Source organism: Lontra canadensis, unplaced genomic scaffold, assembly GCF_010015895.1.
Source record: "Lontra canadensis isolate GAN:19392208 unplaced genomic scaffold, GSC_riverotter_1.0 scaffold30, whole genome shotgun sequence".
Lineage (NCBI taxonomy): Eukaryota > Metazoa > Chordata > Mammalia > Carnivora > Mustelidae > Lontra > Lontra canadensis.
The window spans coordinates 9460488-9484942 of record NW_022631024.1 but is presented as its reverse complement, the minus strand read 5'-3'; the positions used below and the strand labels follow the sequence as shown (position 1 = coordinate 9484942).

The window sequence follows — 24455 nt, the reverse complement described above, 5'->3', positions numbered from 1 at the left end:
ATTAAAAAGAAGAAACATGGTTCTCTTTTTTTCCCCCCTACTGGAAGAGCCTAGAGAGGTTGCAGGAGCCCTCTGCTGTTTGCACCCAGTCTAAGCAGCTCTGTATACAGAGTTTTACATCAGTCTGTTTTTTGAGACTCTAGGAGATCTATTGAGCTTGCCCATACCTGAAATAGAGCTTCTTAGCTAAAGTAGAACTTTTTAGGGGACCTTGCTTGGGAGTACTTAGATTTAACAAGGTCAGAGGAGAAACTGATTTCATTGCCATTCCACCCATAACTGGTGCCCCAGCTGAAAAGCCATTTCACCTCTTACATCTTTAAGCTGGTTTTCTACTCTCCATCTCCATTACCTACTTCAGAATTTTATTATCTCGTCTGAAATTATAATAGTAATAGTATAAAAATAATAATTATAGCCAAATTAACTGGTCTCTTTGGTGTCAGGTACCATTTTTAGCGTTTCACATGCGTTTACCCAATTCATCCATTTAGTACTCTACTGGCCTTTAACCTGGCATCTATGTTCAACGTGGCTATTTCATTGCTACCCAGATTTTCTTTTGCAAGTAAGCATCTAATCATGTCCATCTTCTGCTTTACATTCTAAATTGGTTCCTTAAGTGTATCACGGGATCTGGTCCTAATGTAGCTTTCCAGCCTTACTCTACCTTTTGCGGTCTTTATAATTTTAAGGTACATCTCATTAGTCACTGTTCACTACTACACAAATTCTTTCAGTCTTTCCCTTGTTGTTTCTCTGTATCATATGCTTTTCTCTTTTCTATTTGGAGAGCTCTTGTTCCTCATCAAACTCCGATGTCAACTTCCTTCTGAGGACTTCTTGACTGCCCAGGCAGAGTTAGTTGCTTTCTTCTCTATGCTGGTGTAGTGCTTTATCCTTTATAACGTCCAGTTCTCTTCTCATATTGCAGCTATTTATTTGCATGTTTGTATTTTCACTGGACTTCATTATTCTATGGGTAATTAATCTTGATATTTTTTGCACTTAGCAAGTAGCTGATACATATATTTGGTATATTTATGTTGAAAGAACAAATAATCTACAATTCATATTTCCACCCAGCCTTACATTCTTTGTTGCTGTGTGAAAAAAAGAAGAAAAAACAGGATGGTACAAAGGATTAAGGAAGTGGAAGATGTCACTATCCTATTGGCTAAAAAAATACATGTTGCTACCTGTAGAACCTTTGTCTTATTTCATGTAGTACACCAGGAGGAAACATTCGTTTTACTTAAAATTAATTTTACTCCAGCCTGCTTTCACTACTGTGCATCTCTCTAACCAAACTTAATGTAAATTCCCAACAATCTCCTAAAAATAAATATTTATGCGAATGTATCTTAGAATGTAGAGTATTAGAATCATGTTTTCAAGAGTTGCTACATTCTGGAAAGTGTCAAAAGTCTGGGATCAACCAGTTCAACAAATATGTATAAAAATGATTGCTAAGTGCTAGGTACTATTTGAGGTGCTTCTAGTGGAGGAAGAGGAACAGTAAACATGTAAACACAATTTCAGTTACTGATAACATACTTTAAGAACGTCTGAGGTAGAAACAAATTTGTCATGCATGGGAACTACAAATAAGACCAGTGTGTCTGGAAGATGGAGAACGAGAAGAATGACATAAGATTAGAGAGGTAGGCAAGGACCAGGTCTTACTGGCTTTATGGACCACGGTGAGGAATTTGGAAGGCATTGTAGGGTTTTATTCAAATGCAACAATGAGGTTTTTAAAAAAATCTTACTTATTTTTTAAGTAAGCTCTTTGCCCAATCTGGGGCTTGAGCTCAGGAGCCTGGTCAGATCTAGTCTCATTTTCTACCAACTGAGCCAGCCAGCAACCCTGCAACAATGAGATTTTAATTTTGTCTTAGAAATGTCACTAAGTGTCTGCATGGCTGGAGTCCAGTTAAACTACTACAATGGTTCAGGCACAAGATTGGTGTCTTCATCCTAGGACCATAGTAATGGAAATGATGAAAAGTGGTCAGATTGGGGATGTATTTCAGAAGTGAGGCTGATAAAACTGATAGATTGATTATGGACTTTAAAGAAAAGAGAAAAATCAAGAATGACTCAGAGGTTTGGGACCTGCATAACCAAGTACTGTATTTTACTGAGATGGGAAATGCTTTTGGGGTAGAAAATCAGTAGTTAGTTCTCTTGGCCATATGAAGTTAGAGGCTTACTCCATCCACATTCATGCAGCAAATATTTATTGAACACCTAGTATGCACAGGCACTGTATAATGTGCTGAAAATAGAGATGTGGGTACGAAAGGTAAAAATCCTTGCTCTCATGGGGCTTATAGTGTAGTAGAGAAGAGTGACATAACGCAAATAAATAGAAAGCATAATACCTGGTACTGATCCATGCTGTGAAGAAAAATAACACAAGGTATGGAGAAAGGGAACGATTGGGAAGGGGGAGATATTTTAGATAAGATGGTCTGGGGAGGTATCTCAGAGGATATGACATGTAAGGAGACACCTAAGTGAAGTGATGGTGCACTAGAACAACAGATCGTTATAGGAAGTCTTTTCAAAGGCAGATGGGCTTGGGATCTGGGGCTCAAGTGGAGAGATGGGCCCTTGGTAGAACCCAAGCGGCAAGATTGGCCTGAGTTAGGAGCAGGAACTCTCTATCCCTTTTTTTGAGGAGCATGTAGTTAACAGATGCAGGAAGTTTACTGGAATTGGTGGTAAAAGAAGTAATTCTCCTCTGGTTCCATCTATTTTCTCTGTGAAGTGGGAGGCAGTATCATCAGTAGCAGAGGAGCTGTCGAGAGTGGAGGTGGAAAGGATGTTAGAGATGAGAAAGTGAGTTGAGTAGAGAAGTGTATTAATGTATTGCTTGGCCATTTAAAATAATTGATCATAATTTTGAAGGGAGTCTAGAAAGCATGATGGCATGGTTTTTCTCCACAGCATTCAGCTCCTGAGAAAAAGGCCCAGAATGAGAGATTAGGGTTTTACCAGGTGAGTTCAACACAGGGAGTGAGCCAAGGGAGTGGAAGGTATTTACAAGGGAGGAATTAATGGCAGATAGTGGATTCAAAGCTGGGTAAGGCAGGGAGTGAGTACTTCAGGGAGCTCAAAGATGATTTTAAAAGAATAGGAAACAATTAGCTTTTTCAAGTGTGAGGTCCAGACCCTAAGTCCAAGTCTTTAGCTGCCTAGTTGCTAGAAATCCAATATGTATCCTGACTTGTCACTGACTTTACCTCCCTTAGTTGAGGTTTTACTTGTTATACCTCTTCTAAGATAGTCACAGTCACAACTTTGTTTTTTGCCTGCCAGAGTAATCTTAAGGATAGCTGAGATTTGTCCTTTGAGGACGGGAAGCAAGGAGCAACTGGGTATTTTGTGCAAGAACCTTTTGAGGTGAAGAATGAAGAGTAGGTTTCAGAGAGCATGTTGAAGAAAGTGCAGGCCTCTCCACACTACCAATTGGCCTTTCTAAAGTAGACGTTTTCTCATCCCCTCTTCATAATCAGTGGCCCCCCAGAATCTCTGAGATGACATATATAAACTGGCTGTAATCTCTTCTTCTTTTTTTTTAAACTTTGTGTTCTGTCACTGCACTCTCAGCCAGTCTCATCTGGGGACACTTGGCTTTTATTGAGCTCCCACATGCCTGTCAGAGTGTGTGTGTGTGTGTGTGTGTGTGTGTGTGTGTGTGTGTAAAAGAGAGAGAGAGTGGGAGAGGGAGGGAGAAGAGCAGGATTGAGTAATGAGGCTGTTTATAGATACTGAGGGACTGAAAGGGAGGCTATTGTGAAGGCATTGCTCATCAATAATGCTATTTATATTTAATTACCATATGTTTGATTGTATAACATTAGTATCAGACTAATTTAGGCATATGTAATTATGACTTCAAATGTGTATAGTCGTTTTCTATTCATTTAACAGTTGTTCCTCACTTTAAAGTATTAGAGGAAACATGGACTAGGACTACATTAGAATGAAGTTTTTGAACTGTACAAGTGGAAACAAATTTTTTTAAATGGACTTCAAGATCAGATTGCTGTATATATTATGAGTGTTATATCTGTGGGGCGCCTGGGTGGCTCAGTGGGTTGAAGCCTCTGCCTTCAGCTCAGGTCAGGACCCTGGGATCAAGCCCCGCATCGGGCTCTCTGCTCAGCAGGGAGCCTGCTTCCCTTCCTCTCTCTCTCTGCCTGCCTGTCTGCCTGCTTGTGATCTCTGTCTGTCAAATAAATAAATAAAATCTTAAAAAAAAAAAAAAGAGTGTTATATCTGACTACTATAAATAAAACCCTGAAATTACTATCAGAAAAGCCTTTAATTCAAATAACTTTTTTACTTTAGGCATAAACTAATCTGAAAAATATAATACTAAATTTCCATATTTTGTTGAAGAATGAGTTTTGGTTTCATAATTTTTTTTTAAAGATTTTATTTAGGGGTGCCTGGGTGGCTCAGTGGGTTAAAGCCTCTGCCTTCGGCTTGTGTCGTGATCCCGGGATCCTGGGATCCAGCCCCACATCGGGCTCTCTGCTCAGCGGGGAGCCTGCTTCCTCCTCTCTCTCTGCCCGCCTGTCTACTTGTGATCTCTGTCTGTCAAATAAATAAATAAAATCTTTTTAAAAAAATAAATAAAAGTTTTATTTATTTGACAGAGATCACAAGTAGGCAGAGAGGCAGGCAGAGAGAGAGGAGGAGGCAGGCTCCCTGCTAAGCAGAGAGCCCGATTCAGGGCTCGATCCCAGGACCCTAGGATCATGACCTGAGCTGAAGGTAGAGGCTTTAATCCACTGAGCCACCCAGGTGCCGCAGTTTCATAATTTTTTAAAATTTACATAATACTCTCAACAATTTGGTAATAACAGAATTTTTGTCAACTTTTTCATCCCTTTTCATTTGGCATTTCATTTGGCATTGCTAAATAAATTTTTTGTATAGTATACTTTATATTCCAATTATGTAAAATTTTCAAAAGGATCTCTTCTTACTCCCTTAAAAGGCTTCTTTGAATACATGTGTATTGTGCTTGCTATATTAACTGTGCCCACATACATGTATGTGTGTATGTGTGGCATATATATTTTCATGTGGCAGCTATCACAGCACAGTTTGATGTACGCTGTATTTGATATTTAGCTGAAGAAACTTCTTTAAAGCTGTTCCTCCTATTTAAGTCTTTTCCAATTGTCCTTTTTTTCTCCCTTCAGAGTAAGATGTAGTGAAATATTCACTGATATGTTGATTGTTTTTGAAACAGGTATCGATTAAGGAACAAAAAGATCAATGCAACTGTAAGAACATTTCCTCTTCTAAATAAAGTTGGTGTAAACAACACTGTCACAACCACAGCCGGAAATGTCATTTCTGTCATAGGAAGTTCTGAAACAACGGGGAAAATTGTTCCAAGTACAAACGGAATTTCAAATGCAGAAAACAGTGTTTCCCAGCTAATCCCACGTAGTACTGACAGTACGTTAAGAGCTCTGGAGACTGTGAAGAAGGTGGGGAAGGTTGGCACTAATGGTCAGAATGCTACTGGGCCTTCTGCAGAGTCTGTCACTGAAAAGTAAGTATTAGGTAAAAATGGTTACTTTGAGTTTTTTAGAAATGCGTGAGTATTTTTATTTACCCTAAGGAAAAACAGTTAATCAGAATTTTTATGCAGAATGTTTCACATTAAAGAAAGCACTAAATACCAAAAAATTTGAGTTCTAGCCCTGGTTCTGCAGTTGAATAGCTCTGTGGCCTTGGAAAGTCACTTCATCTCTGGGTTTTGTTTTCCTTGACTATAAACTGAAGAGGCTGGATCAGAATTGGTTTTTTTCACTTAAACTTTTCACACTTAAACTTCCTTGAACTTCAGGGTCGAGTCATAGAAGTGCCAAAAGGGAACTAAGTAAAAACCTAAGCAAGGTGAGATGCTGAGCTTCCAGCCTCCAGACTCTGCTACAGTCAAAACAGTTCCTCTCTGTGCTCCATAATGATGTGTGGTAGTTAAGAGGGTACTCTTGGCAGCCGAACTCTCTGGGTTCAAAATCCGGCTTACTGTTTTCTAGCTGTTTGATCTTAGGCCAATTAATCTGTCTTCCTCAGTTTACTCATCCATAAAATCTGTGCAGTAATAGCAACTACTAGATGTGTTGGTTGTGCAGATTTGTGAATTGTAAGTGTGGTGCTTTGAACAGTGTCTGCCAAATAGCACTCAATAAATATCTGTTGTTGTTGTTACCAATATTGTTGGGTCTCAGTGTAAGAAAGGGTTTTGGTGCCTTAAGAAAAAACTTTCACAACTTTCTAACAATCTGAAAGGTTTCTTCCACCTCCAAAATCTCATGCTTTGGTATTGTTTTCGAGTCTTAAAATCTGAGTTTTGAAGAGACCAGCCTTTTGAACTGAAAGTTTTGTTAGGGACTGATTAAAATAAGATTCTTAGATTGAGAGGCTGGCACCAGATTATGGACCTTGTGTTACATGTGTGTTTAGAAAATGAGCTTTTGGAGGGTTTTGGCAAGGTGATACAGAACTGTTTTATACCATACAGTGGGATGTATTCAGCCATAAAAAAGGAGTGAAGCCCTAGTACATACTACAGTATGAATGAACCTTGAAAACTATGTTAAGTGAAAGAAGCTAGATATAAAAGGCCATATATTACAGAATTCCATCTATGTCATTGTCCAGAAGAGGCAAATCTGTAGAGACAGAAAGTAGATGAGTGGTTGCCAGGGGCTAGCGAGAGAATGCTAACAAGTAGAGATTTCTCTCAGGGCTGATGAAAGTGTCTCAGGATTAGATGGTGGTGAGGGTTGTTGTACAACCTTGGGAATATACCAGAAGTCACCAAATTGTGTGCCTTCAAAGGGTGAATTATATCTCGGTTTTTAAAAAATGATGAAACTAGGGGAAAAACTTTAAAAAATAATCTAAATTAGTCATTTATTCATTCAGAAATTATGAATGTTCCATGTGCCCAACACCAGCCAGTTGGTGAAAATGTAATGAACGTGAACTAGATAATACTAATTCCTGCTTCTAAGATGGGTCTTACAGGGTGGTTTAGGAGGCAGACGTAAACAGACCATATAATATATTCTGAGCGGTACTATAATGGAGTTGTGTTCCAAGTATTATTAGAACACACAAAAAAAGGATACCATTCTGCAGGGAGTTATTGTGGAAGGCTCCTTAGAGAAGACCTAAGCTAGTTCTAAAAACATGGATTGTTGGGAAGGAAGGACTCCTCAGTACAGGAAGCCACACAGGCAAAATCATGTACACAGGAGAGGCATGCTGCGGAAGAGCCTGGAATCCTGAAAGTCCTGTAGGCCACAGCTGTAGGAGTCTAGCTGTCTGACTGGAGGATGACTAAAGGCTAGCATTTTCCTTAAGTCTGATTTTTACAGATAGCTTGCAGGATCTCATGAGGCTATGAATGTTGTCATGGATTTTGATACCTTTTTGCTGACAAGTCTAAAAATTTGCCATTTCAAGGTACTTAGCCAAGTTTTATAGTGTATAACATTTTGGGGGTTTTTTTGCTTGTTTTTTTTTTGTTGTTGTTTTGTTTTTTTAAGATTTTATTTATTTGTCAGAGAGAGAGAGAGAGAAAGCACAAGCAGGCAGAGTGGGAGGCAGTCTCCCCGCTGAGCAAGGAGCCCGATGCGGGACTCGATCCCAGGACCCTGGGACCATGACCCGAGCCGAAAACAGAGGCTTAACCAACTGAGCCACCCAGGCGTCCCATGTATAACATTTTGATATGGAAGGACCAGATACCCTGTGTTAAGCTCGTTGCATAGTGCCTGGAATGCGCTCAGTAATTGCTCAATAGGAGTTAGTGTATTACTGCTATAAGGAAATCCTAATCATTTTCCTTGTTGCCTTTATTTAACTGCAAAGAATAAGCATAGCCCTAAAATATCTTTAAACTGTAAGTCAGTAAATTTGTATCTACTATTATTCCCCAACAGTTCCATAGTTATCTTCATTTTACACATAGAAGTAAACATCTGCTAGACTAATCTGCTGTGTTAGACTTAAAGGCAGCCCATACTCCTTGTTTATATTCTAGCTTTAAAAGGGTTTCTCTAGTTTGAGAAAAACCCTCTAATCTCCTTGGGATGCAGCATACTGAATTCCTACATCATTAACAAGTGCATTTTCTGGAGCCACCTCATATCTAACCTCTGCTAAAGTTGGACTTTTTTTTCTTCTTTTAAAGATTTTTATTTATTTGAGAGAGAGAGCACACAAGCAGGGGCACAGGGCAGAGGGAGAGGGTAAAAGCAGACTTCCCACTGAGCAGGGAGCCCAATGCAGACCTTGTTCGATCCCAGGACTCTGGGATCATGACCTGAGCTGAAGGCAGATGCTTAACCGACTGACCCATCCAGGTGCCCTAAAGTTGGACTTCTTAATAGGACATAAGAAAGCCGTGATGAGATCCGCTGCGGCTGATTGCTTGGTGACTCAACAAAGAAAATCCTTTGTTAAAAAAGTAGTAATAATAAGCTTATTTATTCAGTTTATGGGTAACCATGTATTGGCATTTTGATCACCCACTAGTTATTTACTGACTACCTACTATGTGGCAGGACCTATTTCATTTGTTTAAGAGATATTACTGAGTAACTACTGGGTGCCGGGAAGTCTTCTAAATATAACAGTTAACAAAACTCTGGAGAGATAACAGTTAACAAAATGAACAAAAATGGGGCCTCTGGGTGGCTCAGTTGGTTAGGCGTCCAACTCTTGATTTTGACTCAGGTCTCGAGCTCAGGGTTGTGAGATTGAGCCCCATGTCAGGCTCCATGCTGGGTTTAGAGCCTGCTTGAGATTCTCTTCCTCTCTCTCTGCCCCTCCCCCACCAAAGGAAAAAATAGCCTCTTCTTAGGGAGTTTATATTTCAAAATGTCTACCTAGCTCTTAATAGAACAACCCTTGTTTCATATGTCTGTCTTCTTTGTCCCAAAGAATTCTGGTGGACTACAGTGGGCCCTTGAACAACATAGGGGTTGGGGGTATCAACCCCTGTGCAGTCCAAACTCTGAGTACAAGTTTTGATTTACCAAAAATGTAACTATATTAATAGCCTACTCTTAGCCAGAGGCCTTATTGATGACATATAATCAATCAACATAGATTTAGTAGGTTATAGGTACTAAATACTGTATTCTTTCTCTAAAGTTAGCCAGAGAAAAGGGAATGTCATTCAGAAAACATAAGGAGGGATCCCTGGGTGGCTCACTCAGTTAAGCGTCTGCCTTCGGGTCAGGTCATGATCTTGGGGTCCTGGGATTGAGCCCTGCATTGGGCTCCCTGCTCATCAAGGAGCCTGCTTCTCCCTCTGCCTGCAACTCCCCCAACTTGTGCTCATGGTCGGTCAGTCTCTTTCTGTCAAATAAATAAATAAATCTTAAAAAAAAAAAAAAGAAAAAAAAAAAAGGAAGGAAGGAAAGAAAAAAAACATAAGGAGAGCTGCCTGGCTGGCTGGCTCAGTCAGTAAAAGCTGCACCTCTTGATCTTGGGGTCATGAATTCGAACTTCACATTGAGGGTGGAGTTCACTTTAAAAAAAAAATAGTAAAAAAAAAAAAAAGAGAGAGAACATAAAGTACATTTACAGGACTGCATTAATTGAAAAAAATCTGTATTTAAATGGATCTGGGCATTTCAAACCTGTGTTGTTCAAGGGTTAACTGTGTATCATTCCTGTTGAGAACTTCTTGAACAGTAATTTTTTTTTTTTTAATTTCCTCTAGGAAAAATCCACCATTGTTTAAGAATGAGTAAAAAGGGATTGATGGGTCACATTAGTGCCTGAGATTTGTTTGCATTTCTTTTTGCCTTTCTCAGAATATGAGATCTGTTACTGTGATTCTATGAGTGAGCAGTGGAAGGTGGCAATGAAATCCATTGCCTGATTCTTCACTATGGAAGTATCTAAAGAGTTACAGACAGTGATTTATTCTTTGTTCTTGATAAATTATCTCTCCAGTAAAATTGGCTCTCCACCCAAGACTCCTGTAAGTAATGTAGCGGCTACCTCAGCTGGGCCTTCTAATGTTGGAACAGAGCTGAATTCTGTGCCTCCAAAATCCAGCCCATTTATAACTAGAGTACCAGTATATCCTCAGCATTCTGAAAACATTCAGTATTTTCAAGATCCAAGGACTCAGATACCCTTTGAAGTCCCACAGTACCCACAGACAGGTAAGTAACTTTAGATAGTTCTAAGAAAAAAAGAAACTATAATATAATATGTGTTGTCCTTAGATAAGCAAGTGAATCACCTACCTAGAATATGTACATTAAGAAATTAATTGGGGTGCCTGGGTGGCTCAGTTGGTTAAGCATCTGGCTTTTGATCTCAGCTCAGGTCTTGATCTCAGGGTCTTGAGTTCAAGCCCTGTGTTGGGCTCCATGCTGGGTATGGAGCCTACTAAAAAAAAAAAAACGAAAAAAAAGAAAATAATCCTTTGGACTAAGTTTTCTTTCTGCCCTAAGAATCAATGATTCTACATGCCAAAAGTTTTAGGATTATCCTTCCCATGCATCAGATTTAGGTTCCATGAATGAACTTCAGGGAGTTTTGTGAATCCTTTGAAATAGTTTGCAGAATGTTTGGTTTATATATACTGAGGTATAATTTTGGAAAGACAGTGCACAACTTACGCATATTTTGAAAGGTCTTTAATCTCTGCTCCCCAAAAGTTACGAGTCAATAATGTAACTAACTACTTAATCCACAGCCTGCAGCAATAGATGCCCTAGAAGGAAACTTACCAGCCATCTATTAATAGCTCTGTCTTGGGTTTTTGAGGAGCGGTTTGACAAAATAGTGAACTTCAGTAATTTTCATGTAGTAGTGTCTTGATTTCTTTCTAAAGCAGGGGTAATTCAGTAAGGTTCAGAATTTACTTTCTTTTCCCACAAGGCTGCTTTAGACTTAAACCTTTGTAAAATGTTGGATTTTACTAAGATTACATTAAATATTCCTCTTTTCTGATTTTCAAGGGTACTACCCACCACCTCCAACAGTACCAGCTGGTGTGGCTCCCTGTGTTCCTCGCTTTGTGAGGTCCAGTAATGTTCCAGAGTCCTCCCTCCCACCTGCTTCTATGCCATATGCCGATCATTACAGTACATTTTCCCCTCGAGATCGAATGAGCTCTTCTCCTTACCAGCCGCCTCCTCCGCAGCCATATGGACCAGTTCCCCCAGTACCTTCTGGAATGTATGCTCCTGTGTACGACAGCAGGCGCATCTGGCGCCCACCTATGTACCAACGAGATGACATTATTAGAAGCAATTCTTTACCTCCAATGGATGTGATGCACTCGTCTGTTTATCAGACGTCTTTGCGAGAAAGATATAACTCATTAGATGGGTATTATTCCGTGGCTTGTCAGCCACCAAGTGAGCCAAGGACAAATGTGCCTTTACCAAGGGTAAGTGATGATGGAAATAGGAGAGTGCCACTGTAGTGTAGTGGGTAAGAGCCTGCTGTCACACTTGGTGTCCTACCACCCAGGTGTAGATTTCTGGCTCCTCCACTTATGAACTATATGACTTACAGAAGTCGCTTGACTTCTCTGCGTCAGGTTTCTCACGTTTGGTAGCAGGGATAGTAGTACCTACCTCATAAGGCAGTTGTGAGGATTAAATCAGAAAAACAAAGCCTTTAGAACTGGACCTGATACATATTAATGCTCAATAAATGTTATGCTTGGATAGGAAACTATCCTATGATGGGAAAGTAAAAAGAACTCTCCAGAATGGAAGGGCAGGGCCTATTTTCAGTATCCCATGCAGTTAGAAATGACTTCCCTAAACCAGAAAAACTGAGTGCTCGGATACTACTTTTAACATCACTGGACTCAATATTAACCCTTTCCTTTAAATGTGTGAACAGACTAAGGTGACTTCCTTACGGTATCTTTTTTTTTTTTTTTTTGGTCCCGACGATATAATAAACTGTTAACATTATTTCCACAGAGCATAGTTACATTTATTTACTGCTCCCTAGATGATTAAGATTGTTTCTTTTATCCCCCCTTAGGAACCTTGTGGTCATTTGAAGACCAGTTGCGAGGAGCAGATAAGAAGAAAGCCAGAGCAGTGGGCACAGTACCACACTCAGAAAGCAGCTCTTGTCTCTCCAACTCTTCCTGTGGCAACACAGTCACCAACACCACCTTCTCCTCTATTCAGTGTAGACTTTCGCACTGATGTAAGAAAGGTCTTAATCACTTGACGTTGCAAGGACAGATCAGACACCTGACCTCAGAGCACTCCTTCAAACCAGCCTTAGCTGTGGTGGCCATTTTGTAGTGGTTTGGTGTGCAGTTGAGTCTGCTTAGTTCTGTGAACACTGAGTATGTAATGAGCCCTGCAGTTAGGCATTGGCAGACTCCGGAGACCGTGAAGTCACAGTCCTCTTCCCACCAGGAACTGAAAGTCTTCCCAGCAGTGTAGTTCTCATTGTTTTTCTGGTTTTAATTAATAAGATTTATATCTGCCATTTATTGAGCACCTACTTGTGCCAGGCACTGTACTAAGCATTTACAGAATGTTTATTTAATTCTCACAAAAATCTTAGGGGGCAGGTATTAAATCTGTATTTTTTTAAGGAATCTTATTCAGAGAAATTAATTTGTCCAGGTAGTAAATTCATCCTGTAAATAGCTGGGATTTAAGTCCTAGTCTAGCAGAATCATTTCTTCCCTACTTTACAAAAGGTGCAGAAATGCCCCTGTTTTATTTGTACAGTTTTACATCACTGTTAACTGTTGTTCTTGTCACAAAACAAGTTTTTGTACTAGGATCAATTCAGTGTGCCCTGTGGTTTTCAGTACTTCTATATGTAGAACAAACCATTACTTCTTGAAATTTCTCTAGTTGGGTTTATTTCTCATTCCTATAGGCTCTCATATAAAAAACTCATTAAAATTTTACTGTGAGAAATTTCAAATGCGTAAAAAGTAGAGAGGATAGTAGATAATAAACCCCATGTACCCATCACCGCTAATTATATACTCAGCCAGTCTTGTTTCATTTGTATCCCTTCTTCCCTCTGGATTAATTTGAAGTAATCCTAGACATCATATTTTCTTGTCCATAAATATTTCAATAAAACATTGAATTTTTAAACTAGATCCAAATTTCTCATCAAAGTTAGACTTTTTTAGGGTGCCTGGGTGGCTCGGTTGGTTAAGCATCTACCTTCTGCTCAGGTCATGATCTCAAGGTTCTGGGGGCAAGCCCCTTGTTGGGCTCTCTGCTCAGTGGGAAGTCTGTTTCTCTCTCTGTCCTCCCCCCCTCCCCCCACTTGTTCTTTCTCTCCAGTAAATAAATTTTTTTAAAAATCTTTAAAAAAGACTTCTTCAAAGCAGCTAAACATCTTGACAGGAGTGTAATAGAGTTGCCGCTTGCTTCATACAAAAATATATTTACACTTTTTTATACTATGCTTTAAGAAATAAGTATTTCCCTGAGGAGCCTGGCTGTAGAGCCTATGACTCTTGATCTTGGGGTTGTGAGTTCAAGCCCCACATTGGGTGTAGAGATTACTTAAAAAAAAAAAAAAAGTATTTTGTTGACACTCAGCTCCGCTGTTTCCTAGCAGTATGACTTCATATAAGTAATTTAACCTTTTTTGGCCTTGGCTTTCTGTATCTGTACAATCCGTAAACTAGATTTAGTGATTATTACAACTTTAATATTTTGATCCTATAATAATTCTGACAGTCTCTTTAAAATTTGCCCACTTTTTCTTCTAATTCCAAAGAGCTGCCTTTGAGGTTTTTTTGTTTTTTTAATTAAATCCTGCATGGTTCATCAGTTATATTCCCATATTTTTAATGTCGGTCTCTTCTCAGGAGAATGATAAACTGGTACTACGGGCTGTGGTGTGTGTATGTGTTTTCTTTTGCTTTTTTCATTTTTTGGAGTACCTGGTCTACGTTTGAGTCATGCTGTAATTTTTTGTTGATTGGTTTTGACAGTAGCAGTCAGGGGTTTCTTATGAGTACTCAAAGGACACAGTAAAAAGAGAATTCATTCTCTTTTCTTCTAATGAATAATGTAAATACAAAGAGTATAGATACTGCTTGTTACTTATGACAGGTTTTTATATTAATTATTGAAGGTTTAATTGTTCACTGTGAAGTCCTGTATATTCTATAATTGTTACTTTGTATGAGTTACATGTTTGTAAGTTTAAGATTTATACTAATTAACTATGCCTTTTTTTTTTTTTTTTTTAATCAGTTCTCTGAGAGTGTGAGTGGTACAAAATTTGAAGAAGATCATCTTTCTCACTATTCTCCCTGGTCTTGTGGCACCATAGGCTCCTGTATAAATGCCATCGATTCAGAGCCCAGAGATGTAATTGCTAATTCAAATGCTGTATTAATGGTATGATTTGGGGGGGCAGGAGGATATCATGCATGTTGACTCAAGTTTTAGAGTGATTGAGTGCTTTCATCTTCATATTGTTGCTATATAAGTCCTAAGTAGCAGAGTTAGATTTAGGTAAGTCTGAGATAAATTGCATTTGATGTTTAAATTATTTGAGCATAGTTCAGTGGTTTAAAATAGATGTTGGACTACCACTGACATCTATAGCTAGTGTTAAATTTACCAGAAAACTTAATTACATGTCTTTTGAAAGCCTGTATCTGTATTACTAACTGAAGTAATTGCTGGCAGTCCCTTTATTGATTTTCTTTCGTTTATGTAGGACCTGGACAGTGGAGATGTTAAGAGAAGAGTGCATTTATTTGAAACCCAGAGAAGGACAAAAGAAGAAGACCCAATAATTCCATTCAGTGATGGACCTATCATCTCAAAATGGGGTGCAATTTCCAGATCTTCACGTACAGGTTACCATACCACAGATCCTGTCCAGGCCACTGCTTCCCAAGGAAGTGCCACTAAGCCTATCAGTGTATCAGGTAATCCCCCTTACTAGTATGATACGTTCTAACACTGTGCTTTTTAAACCTCATTTTGTGAGGTACAGAACATTTCCCTCTATTAATAATCACAGGAAGCTCAGAATTAAAGTGTTTAGCCTGGAGAACATGGCTGGTTGGATAAAATAGGGATTTTTTTTTTTTTTTTTAAGATTTTATTTATTTGACAGAGAGAGAAAGAGTGAGAGCAGGGACATGAGCAGGGAGAGGGAGAAGCAGGCTTCTTGCCAGGCAAAGAGCCCTATGTGGGGTTCCATCCTAGGACCCTAGGATCATAACCTGAGCCAAAGGCAGATGCTTAACGACTGAGCCACCTAGGCGCCCCTAAAATAGGGATCTTTTCTTAAAAATATATGTTCATATTTATATACTAATTTTTCACTTTTGTGATCATTGTTTTTTTCTGCATTTCTGTAGATTATGTTCCTTATGTCAATGCTGTTGATTCAAGGTGGAGTTCATATGGTAATGAGGCCACATCATCAGCACATTATATTGAACGGTAATTAGTTACTCTTAATTCTCTTGGATTCTCTTCTCAGACTGTATGTTCTCCTCAGAGTATAGCTCCTACCTCCCCAGTTATTCATGAAGTATGCTCTGATGATTTTAGCTATATAACAAATTTCTGAAAAAAACAAAACAAAACAAAAAAAACAATTTACATTTGGAATGACAACTGAAACTTTCAGGGTTGATCCATTACTGAAAACATGCATGGCATATGGCCATATGGCTTTAGTTGCTTCATCAGTTTCTTTTTTATAACTGTAAACGTGTTTCTCTTTAAAGGGACAGATTCATTGTTACCGATTTATCTGGTCATCGAAAGCATTCCAGTACTGGAGACCTTTTGAGCATTGAACTTCAGCAGGTAGGCTCTGTGTTGCTCAGCTTTGAGTTTTTAAAAAATAAAATGGTGGTTGGAAGGTAATTTTACTTTTTTTTTCTTTACTGTAGGCCAAGAGTAACTCACTGCTTCTTCAGAGGGAGGCCAATGCTCTGGCCATGCAACAGAAGTGGAATTCCCTGGATGAAGGCCGTCACCTTAGCTTAAATCTTCTAAGCAAGGAAATTGAACTGAGAAATGGAGAGGTAAAGAAACCAGACCTCCCACCTTCATGCTAAATGTATTGGCGTTTGCTGTTGTGTTGGTTTCTGCCATTACTTAGTGCATGTTAGTGTGCCTTTTTCTGGTGGATGATTGCTTTAAAAACTCCGAATAGAAATAAAATTGTAGTACCAGATTATTTTATTATTCAATCAGTTATTTCAATCTTTAGGATTCCTGTTTTAATCTAAAAGGGAACCCCCAGCTTCCAAAGGTATAAAGTCATCATTTTTCTTAATTACAGAGTGATTATACAGAAGATACAAGCGATACTAAGCCTGATAGGGATATTGAGTTAGAGCTTTCGGCACTTGATACTGATGAACCTGATGGACAGGCTGAACAGATTGAAGTAAGTACCACAATTCTACATTGAGGAGGCTTTATTCCATTGGAAATGAAAGTACAAAGTGCTTTCATAGTCAAGGATTAATGTTTTATTTCCTTAGGAGATCCTGGACATACAGCTTGGTATCAGTTCTCAAAATGATCAGTTGCTGAATGGAACAGCAGTGGAAAATGGGCATCCAGTCCAGCAGCACCAAAAGGAGCCGCTGGAGCAGAAGAGACAGAGTTTAGGTGAAGACCATGTGATTCTGTGAGTGTTAGACAGATAATTCCTCACCAATGGACATAGGCTGTGAATATTGAAAGAAAAACAGATACAGTATTAAATGCATTTTCGGCTTTATCTTATGAGGGGAAGACCCTATGTAATAGGACAATGACTGGGTCAGTCTGCATTTTTAGGAGAGAAGAGGTAAATTTGAATTAACAAAGTAGCCCATTTAAGTCGCCTGAAACTTGATTTTTGTTCGGTTAAAAGTTTGTCCCTGTGCTCCAACATCAGGCCGTACTTTCTCAGTCTGGTATGCGGTCTTCCAGATGGCAAAATGGAGAATTAAAACCTGGATGTAGGATTTCCCTTTTGAAAAATCATGTTAAGATATTCTTGGATTTAATATTGCCATTTTATATAATTACTGCCAAGAAATATAGGTTAGTCTTGAACTTAATAGTGTGTTGGCCTTAAATTAACCAGTATTTTAATTTCTTTAATACGATTTTTGGAAAATGGGACTTTTTTTAGTGAGCGCTGATCCTTTTTAGTGATAAAGACATGCCTTTGCTAGGAGCTCTCAAGGTTTATTATAACTTGTATTAAGCATGTATGGTTATTCTTCAAGTTTTCACTTAAAGCTAATTTGTTTTCAATGTCATTTATTTTCTCCCAGGGAGGAGCAAAAAACAATTCTGCCGGTAACTTCTTGCTTTAGCCAGCCACTCCCAGTGCCCATTAGCAATGCAAGTTGCCTCCCCATCACCACGTCTGTCAGTGTTGGCAACCTCATTCTGAAAACTCATGTTATGTCTGAAGATAAAAACGACTTTTTAAAACCTGTTGCAAATGGGAAGATGGTTAACAGCTGAAAGGAGGTTCATCTTTCAAATTTGTGACCATACCATGGAAGCATTTACACTAGCTTTTTATATATATAATATATATTATATAATGTATATTTTTTTTAAAAAAAGATATTACTGGGGGCATCCATTTCCTGTGGACTCTTTGATACTTCAAGCCCTCTTGCATTAGCATTATGAAAAAAAAAGAAAATTTACTTTACTAGGGTAACACGTTCACTTTCCAGAAGTGATTGGAATTTGGACATTTAACTTAAGCTTCAAGCAGCTTTTTATGAGTTTGTAGCAATCCGGTGCAGTAACTGAGCCATTTCCTATTTTAAATGGCTTCTATAGAAAATTAACAACTCAGTTATTAAACTAGCAGGATCCTACAATGATACATCTAGTGAAAGTAGACTTAATTAACTTATTTATTTCTATTTTATGTTTTGCTGAGAGAAATTTCCATCTCATTCCAGCTGCTTTATCCTTCTCATGGGACTTTGCATGGATTTTTCTTTTTCTCTCTCTCTTTCTTTCTTCTTCCTTCCTTTCTTTTCTTTCTTTTTTTTTTTTTTTACTTTGAAGAGTGGAGTTAGACGTTCTTACCATAGAATTTTACAGGGTTATATAATAGCTTTCTTTACTGCATTATATGTAGGAGTGTGGTGCAGTGCTTTTATCTGTAGCATTGAAATTTTTTTTAATTTTCCATTTTTCAAGAATAGTTTCTGCTTTGTTAATATTTATACACAGGCTACTTGTTGAAGTAAGTAATTAAATATATAACCAAGTGCCTAAGTCTTTCAGCTGATGTACTAGATATTAAATTCTCCTAAGTTATGCAGAATCGTTTTTACAATTTTGATAAATTATGCACTAATGTAACGGCAGTTTTTTAAAATGCAGATTTAAGCCTGTACATTATTGAATCTGATGACTTGGCAAAAGAATCAGGTGCTTTCAGCTTTCTTGAGAAAACCCTGTATGTAGCGTTTGCACTGACTAACAAGATGGTATTGCTGTTTTTTTTTTATTTAAACTAATTAATTTGGATGTTCATTGCAATATCTTAGTTAAATATTGTTTATTGTTACTTCACGTTGGGGTTTAATTTTCCTTGTTTTCTGACTGTTAGGTTAATAAGACTATGAACCATGTAATAATAGAACATTGGCTAACCTTTATTCCTACTTAAAAACACGAATAATTTCTGCCCTGCTAAATGTGACTGAAAAGTGTTTGGACCTGGCATCTGGAAGTATGCAGTATGTTCAACAGCCATGCCCCAGATTTGTGGGAGGTATATTACTGAAACCTAAATTTCAGTCAACATTTAGAAACAAAAGCTGGGCATTCCTGACTGGTGATCTTACCTATAGTTTGTCTCTTTGTTTCCCCCCCACCCCCGGTTTCTTTGAGATTAGTTTGACTTTTATTATTTTTTTAATTAACTTCTGTGAAGTTGTTTACTCTGAAAATTGTACTGGAATATTTTAAGCCAAGCTGATCTTTCACCAGGTGTACTGTATGTAAGGGCTTTTCCTGCTAGCAAGATGCTTAAACAGGATCATGTTATTGGTCGTCTGAGCTATTTAGTTGTTTTACAAAACCACAGCATTGTATCAGATAAGATTTTGATAAAAAGTTTTGTGCACATTTCCAGGGGCGGGAGGGTTGACATTTCCCTGAAATTTCTTGATCAGAATGAGTAAATACTGGTGTTTGATAACCTGTCTTAATGAACATGCTCATAAGGTGACTGATAAGTTGTAAATATACCTGAGAAACAAAGGGGTAGTTTTGATATTCTGGTGTCAGTGTGGAAGATCTTACACATTTATTTAATATTCAGATGTATGAACATGTTTGTTTGTAGCGTAACAGCACAGTAGCCTTGACTTCGTTTCCTTCAGTTAGTGCTGTACCTTTTTGCCATGGCCAGTGCTCCCTATCCCTACAAAGACATTTTATTTATTTCGCTCTGTAACCTGAAATGAATAGGAACAAGAGTTTTAAACCATGTTACATTAACTTATTTCTGACATTATAAATTAGCCTAGGATAGTACAAGAACATGATTGTTATATAATTTATATCAGAACCCTTCTATAAATATGCGCTTATTACATTTAAAATGCTTCCAATGTACTTTATTTGCTGTTTGTATTTCCAAAAAGGATTTGCAAACCAGTATGTCTATTTCATGGATATTTAAATAGTGAGATCTTCCATGTTGAAGGTAATGTATTTTTTTTTAAGATTTTAAAATTGCTATTTTGTTACAAAATAGAGACCTATTAACAGTTTGAGAGCTCCTTATGTGCCCTCAGGGAAAGAACCCTCTGTGCAACAGAACTACGCAAAACATCTTCAGCACGTTCTGAGGGTGAATATATACTACATAAATTGATCTTGTGTATTTAACCTTATCTTTTTAATTTTAAAATTGAAATTTTGAAATTTGGTTGTGCTCTGCTGGAGGGGTTTGGGATAAACTGCTTAGGTGTTTGCCTACTTGTCCAGTGAAATTACATTTGCATCAGTATATGTATATACCTGCCAACCTTATTGGTATGTCTCAGAACATTTATATTAAAATAATGCTTGTCTTGCAGCAGGTGATCCCATAAAACGATAACTCCCAGTTCTTAAAAACTTACTCTCATTCTCACTAACAACATAGGAATTGTTTCTGTGTTGGGATTATTCTGTATTGCATCCTTTATCTGTGTAGTGGCCATCTTCTGTTTCTCACGGTGGGTTTCACGTAAGGAAAGACATTCGTTCTCTGCCCCTTTAGAAGAAAGAGCAATTTTTCTGATCCTTCAAAAAGTTACTCCCTGATGTCCTGGAGGGGGAAAATAATTCTAAATCAGACCGAGGATGTGACTTTTTAAAATTGGGTGCATTCCCTGTCATTTGACCCTTTTACCAACATGTTGTGATGTACAAATGTTTGGAATCAGTATATAAGGCAATAGGAGAGGAAAGGTGTGATGTTGGTAATTAAATTGAATATGGTGCCTGTGGTCTAATTAGGAAAAAGTAGTCTGAGGTCTGGAAAGTGGGAAAGTGCTGGGGTGTTTGTTTTACTTTTCGTGGTTTTGTTTTTCCGTTTCTAAGTCCCACTCTGGAGGCTGTGGGCCTCGTTCAGATTCTGTGAATGTAGCCTCAGTAGTTCTCTTCTGTAGTGTGCAGTTCATTTTCCAAAACCTGAAAAAGTGATGTATGTATTTCATCTAGTTGGTACCTGAGCAGAGCAGATTCCCTGCCTTTCCTGCCATGACTTCTTTCAGTACCATCTGATAAGCCAGTGTCATGCATGGAGTTTGTGTGTTACAGTCTGCAAGAGAAGGTAGTACTTCACTGGGTCGGTGGCACTGATTTTTTCCTAGTAGTTACTTACTCTCACAGAGGATAAAAGAAACCTCACGTCCTATACGAGAACTGAAATATCCCATTTGTATGGATCTAGTCACTTTCACTCAAATTTTGAGTTGATTCTAAGTATATAAAGCACATCCCAATTTTATATACTGCCTGGAGAAAATTACAGGATGCACAGCAATTTCTAGGAATTTAAAATGGGATCATTTAAACATTTGAAAACATTGTTTTAAAAACCATCTAGCTTGCTCTTGCATTTTAGATGTTAAAGCCCATGTTGTCTAGTTGACAGGAGTGGAATTGTAATGATCAGATTCAGCATGTGATTTCAACTTTGAATCTGAGTATTTCTTCCCTAGCTTCTTTGTGTCGTTTTCTGAGCAGACTGTCACCAGTTACTGGTGACTGAGCAGTTAAAGGGAAAAGTTGCATTGCAACTATGTATTAGTTTCCTGGAAGAACTTTCCTTGTGTTTTAGTGATTGAAGAGTGTTGATGGGATCACTTACTGTAACTCCTTCATAAGAACCCCTTCTGCAAGCAGAACACAAATGAACGTGCTCAAGGAGTATCCCATTTTCTGGATAAATTGGATACATTTGCTAGTTATTCCTTTATACTAGCAGTGCCTTTGTATCCCTTTGCTGGCAAGGGAATACAAGGAGTCAAGGCCACTGATCAGAACACCCCACATTTGAGTGGAGTCTTATTTCTACTCCAAGAGCAGTTATTCCCCCCAATCTGAAATTGGCAACTTTTTTTTTTTTTTAAATAAAAATTTAAAAAATATCCTCAAACCAGTGGAACACAGACACTGGCTGCACTTAGTACTGCCAAAAGCCAAGGTCATTTGCATATATTCCATCAATCTGTCGAGAATTAGGCCTCACTTTATAACCCAAGGCATGGAAGTGCATGCATTCTCTTAGCTGGGCAAACAATTATACTGTAGTTGTGATACAACACATGTGGCTTCTATTTGTACTGCACATATCCACTGTACAGCCACTTGGGAGTATCGTGGTTAGCTTGCAGCAACTGCTGTCTGCATTTATACTGTTTATTGCATATTCTTTTCCCTGGAAGTGAAAGAGAAATGTTTTTCTTGTTGCATTGATTACATTTTATAAATTTGCTTAGCTGGAAAGTTTGGGAAAAGAGGCCTGTTTGTCAATTGTACAACCGATTGTGAAGCTCTAGTGTGAATATTTTTACGTCTGTATTAGACATTTTCTTTGCAAATCTATTGTTCGATTGAAATGTAAATGAAATTAAAGATGGTGTACACCCATCATGTAAAAAGCAGGCACCATCTCTAAGATGGACTTAATGCTCATTTTTAAGGCATATACTCAGCTTCTATTTAAAACTATAATTTAAAATAATTCTGTACAATGAAATGGGGAATATATATGGGAATAAATTCTATTCCATTTATTTCAATTTGAATTTCCAAATTGTAATGTTTCCCTTTGTGCTATAGGAATAGGATTAAATGGGGGAAGGCTAGGATTTATAAGGCCTGTATATGGGGGGAGGGCAGAGATGGAACAATGAGGGTTGTGATGATAGTGAATAGCAAAGAGTGAATTCTGTGTGTTTTTGCTGTAGCACTGAAGTGAAGAGATATTAGCTTTGGCTGTTCACAGAATAGAGCATCATGATTTTCAGTGTTTGAGAGAAAATTGATGGAAAAAGTTTGCAGTACTTGACATGTATTTGCATGCACAAAATAAAATTATTTGTCCACCTTAAAAGTTGTTTTAGTGTCAATATTAAGTTTATGGTGCATTTTAGTTATAGTTATATCCTTGGTATACTGTTTGGCTTAAATGAGCTACCAGGATACTCCTTGAGATTTAAAAAATCACCTGCCTTGGGGTGCCTGGCTGGCTTAGTTGATAGAGCATGGGACTCTTGATCTTGGGGTTGTGAGTTCAAGCCCCACAGGAGGGGGTAGGTTGTACTTAAAAGGGTTTTTTTTTTTTTTTTTCTTTTTGAGATGTATTATTTGAGAGGTTGGGGCAGGGGGAGAGAATCTCAAGAAGACTCCCCACTGAGTGTGGAGCCCCATTTAGGGCTCCCATCTCACAACGCATGAGATCATGACCTAAGTTGAAACCAAGAGTCAGATGGATACTTATCCAACTAAGCCACCCAGGTGCCCCTAAAATTAAAAATCTTTAAAATAGGGGCACCTGGGTGGTTCAGTGGGTTAAAGCCTCTGCCTTCGTCTCAGGTCATGATCTCAGGGTCCTGGGATCAAGCCCCACATCAGGCTCTGCTCAGTGGGGAGTCTGCTTCCCTCTCTCTCTCTCTGCCTGCCATTGTGATCTTGTGATCTCTCTCTCTCTCTCTCTGATAAATAAATAAATAAATAAAATAAATAAAATCTTTCTAAAAAAAAAAAATCTTTTAAATAAATAAATAATCACGTACCTCATGCATACATTGCCTGGGAAGGATCTGAAAGAATGAATAGACTAGGGAGATTGAAATATTTTACAATGCAGTCAGTCAATTCAATTATTCAAATACAGGTAAAGTACTTTTTTTGTTGTTTAAATTTTTTTAGACATTTTATTTATTCATTTGAGAGAGAGAGCACAAGCAGGAGGAGTGGCAGAGGGAGAGGGAGAAGAAGACTCTCCGCTAAGCAGGAAGCCCAAGGCAGGCTTGATCTCAGGACCCTGGGATCATGACCTGAGCCAAAGGCAGACGCTTAACCATCTGAGCCACCCAGCGTCCCCAGATAAAGTACTTTCTATATGGGAGATGAGGACATAGATAATACTAGCAGTTCACACTCTAGAAGAGGAATGAAATAGGACAAATTCATAAATAACTAATATGTCATAGCTGTGGAACCTCAGAATATGAACAGATAATGGCCTGAGTGCATCGAAACGCCATTTTCACTGGCCTTGAGTAGTTGTACTCATTCACTCAGCTGATAATTGTAAGACCCAGTGTGTGCTGGTCGTTAAAGGTCAATAAAACATGAAGCCTTCCTCTGGAAGCTCATAGTGTGAAAAATGGTAAAGACAAATCTGAATCTGCAGCTTAGGGAATGATGTTCTAATGTAGGGTGTATGGAAACTTCAGAAGGGAAACTATGGAGCAGATGGTAGTGGGGGTGAGCCAGGAGAGAGAATTCTAGACTTTGTAGGCTGAATAATATGTCACCAGGTAGAGAGAGGGAAAACACCCTGAGCGCCTACTTTACCTTCACAGCAATCCACTCTGTATCTTAACAGTCCTTCACTATAGATCTTATGATTCCTATTTTGTATCTGAGATGTTAAGTAACTTGCCCAAGACCTCCTAGCTAGAAAGTAGTGGAGTCCGAATTCAGGACTCAAGTCTGTCCTACCTTCCCAAAGGTAGTGATGGTGGGGGTTGGAACCTGTTTTAGCCATGTTATAGTGGAAGGAGTGTTTAAGGAGTAAGTAACTCTTAGAGCACTTAACATGTTCCAGACAGTTCTAAGTGCTATAGGTACATTAAAATCTAGGACCATTACTGTCACCATTTTATAGATGAGAAAACCAAA

The 24455-nt window shown here is 38.3% G+C and overlaps 1 protein-coding gene across 5 annotated transcripts in view; it reads left to right on the top strand.

Moving 5' to 3' along the window:
* RC3H2 (ring finger and CCCH-type domains 2) overlaps nt 1-22659 on the top strand; it is a 51959-nt gene extending 29300 nt beyond the window's left edge. For 2 of the 5 annotated variants that reach the window (XM_032865792.1, XM_032865796.1), the window contains 12 exons: nt 5276-5584; nt 10015-10229; nt 11034-11467; nt 12079-12249; nt 14289-14435; nt 14761-14974; nt 15413-15497; nt 15788-15869; nt 15956-16090; nt 16351-16458; nt 16556-16704; nt 17342-22659. In XM_032865792.1, coding sequence (XP_032721683.1) covers nt 5276-5584; nt 10015-10229; nt 11034-11467; nt 12079-12249; nt 14289-14435; nt 14761-14974; nt 15413-15497; nt 15788-15869; nt 15956-16090; nt 16351-16458; nt 16556-16704; nt 17342-17537 — 2245 coding nt within the window. In that variant the 3' untranslated portion in view covers nt 17538-22659. The remainder of the gene's footprint in view (nt 1-5275; nt 5585-10014; nt 10230-11033; nt 11468-12078; nt 12250-14288; nt 14436-14760; nt 14975-15412; nt 15498-15787; nt 15870-15955; nt 16091-16350; nt 16459-16555; nt 16705-17341) is intronic. The other 3 variants (XM_032865793.1, XM_032865795.1, XM_032865794.1) reach the window with 3 other exon arrangements.
* Nucleotides 22660-24455: the final 1796 nt, after the last annotated feature.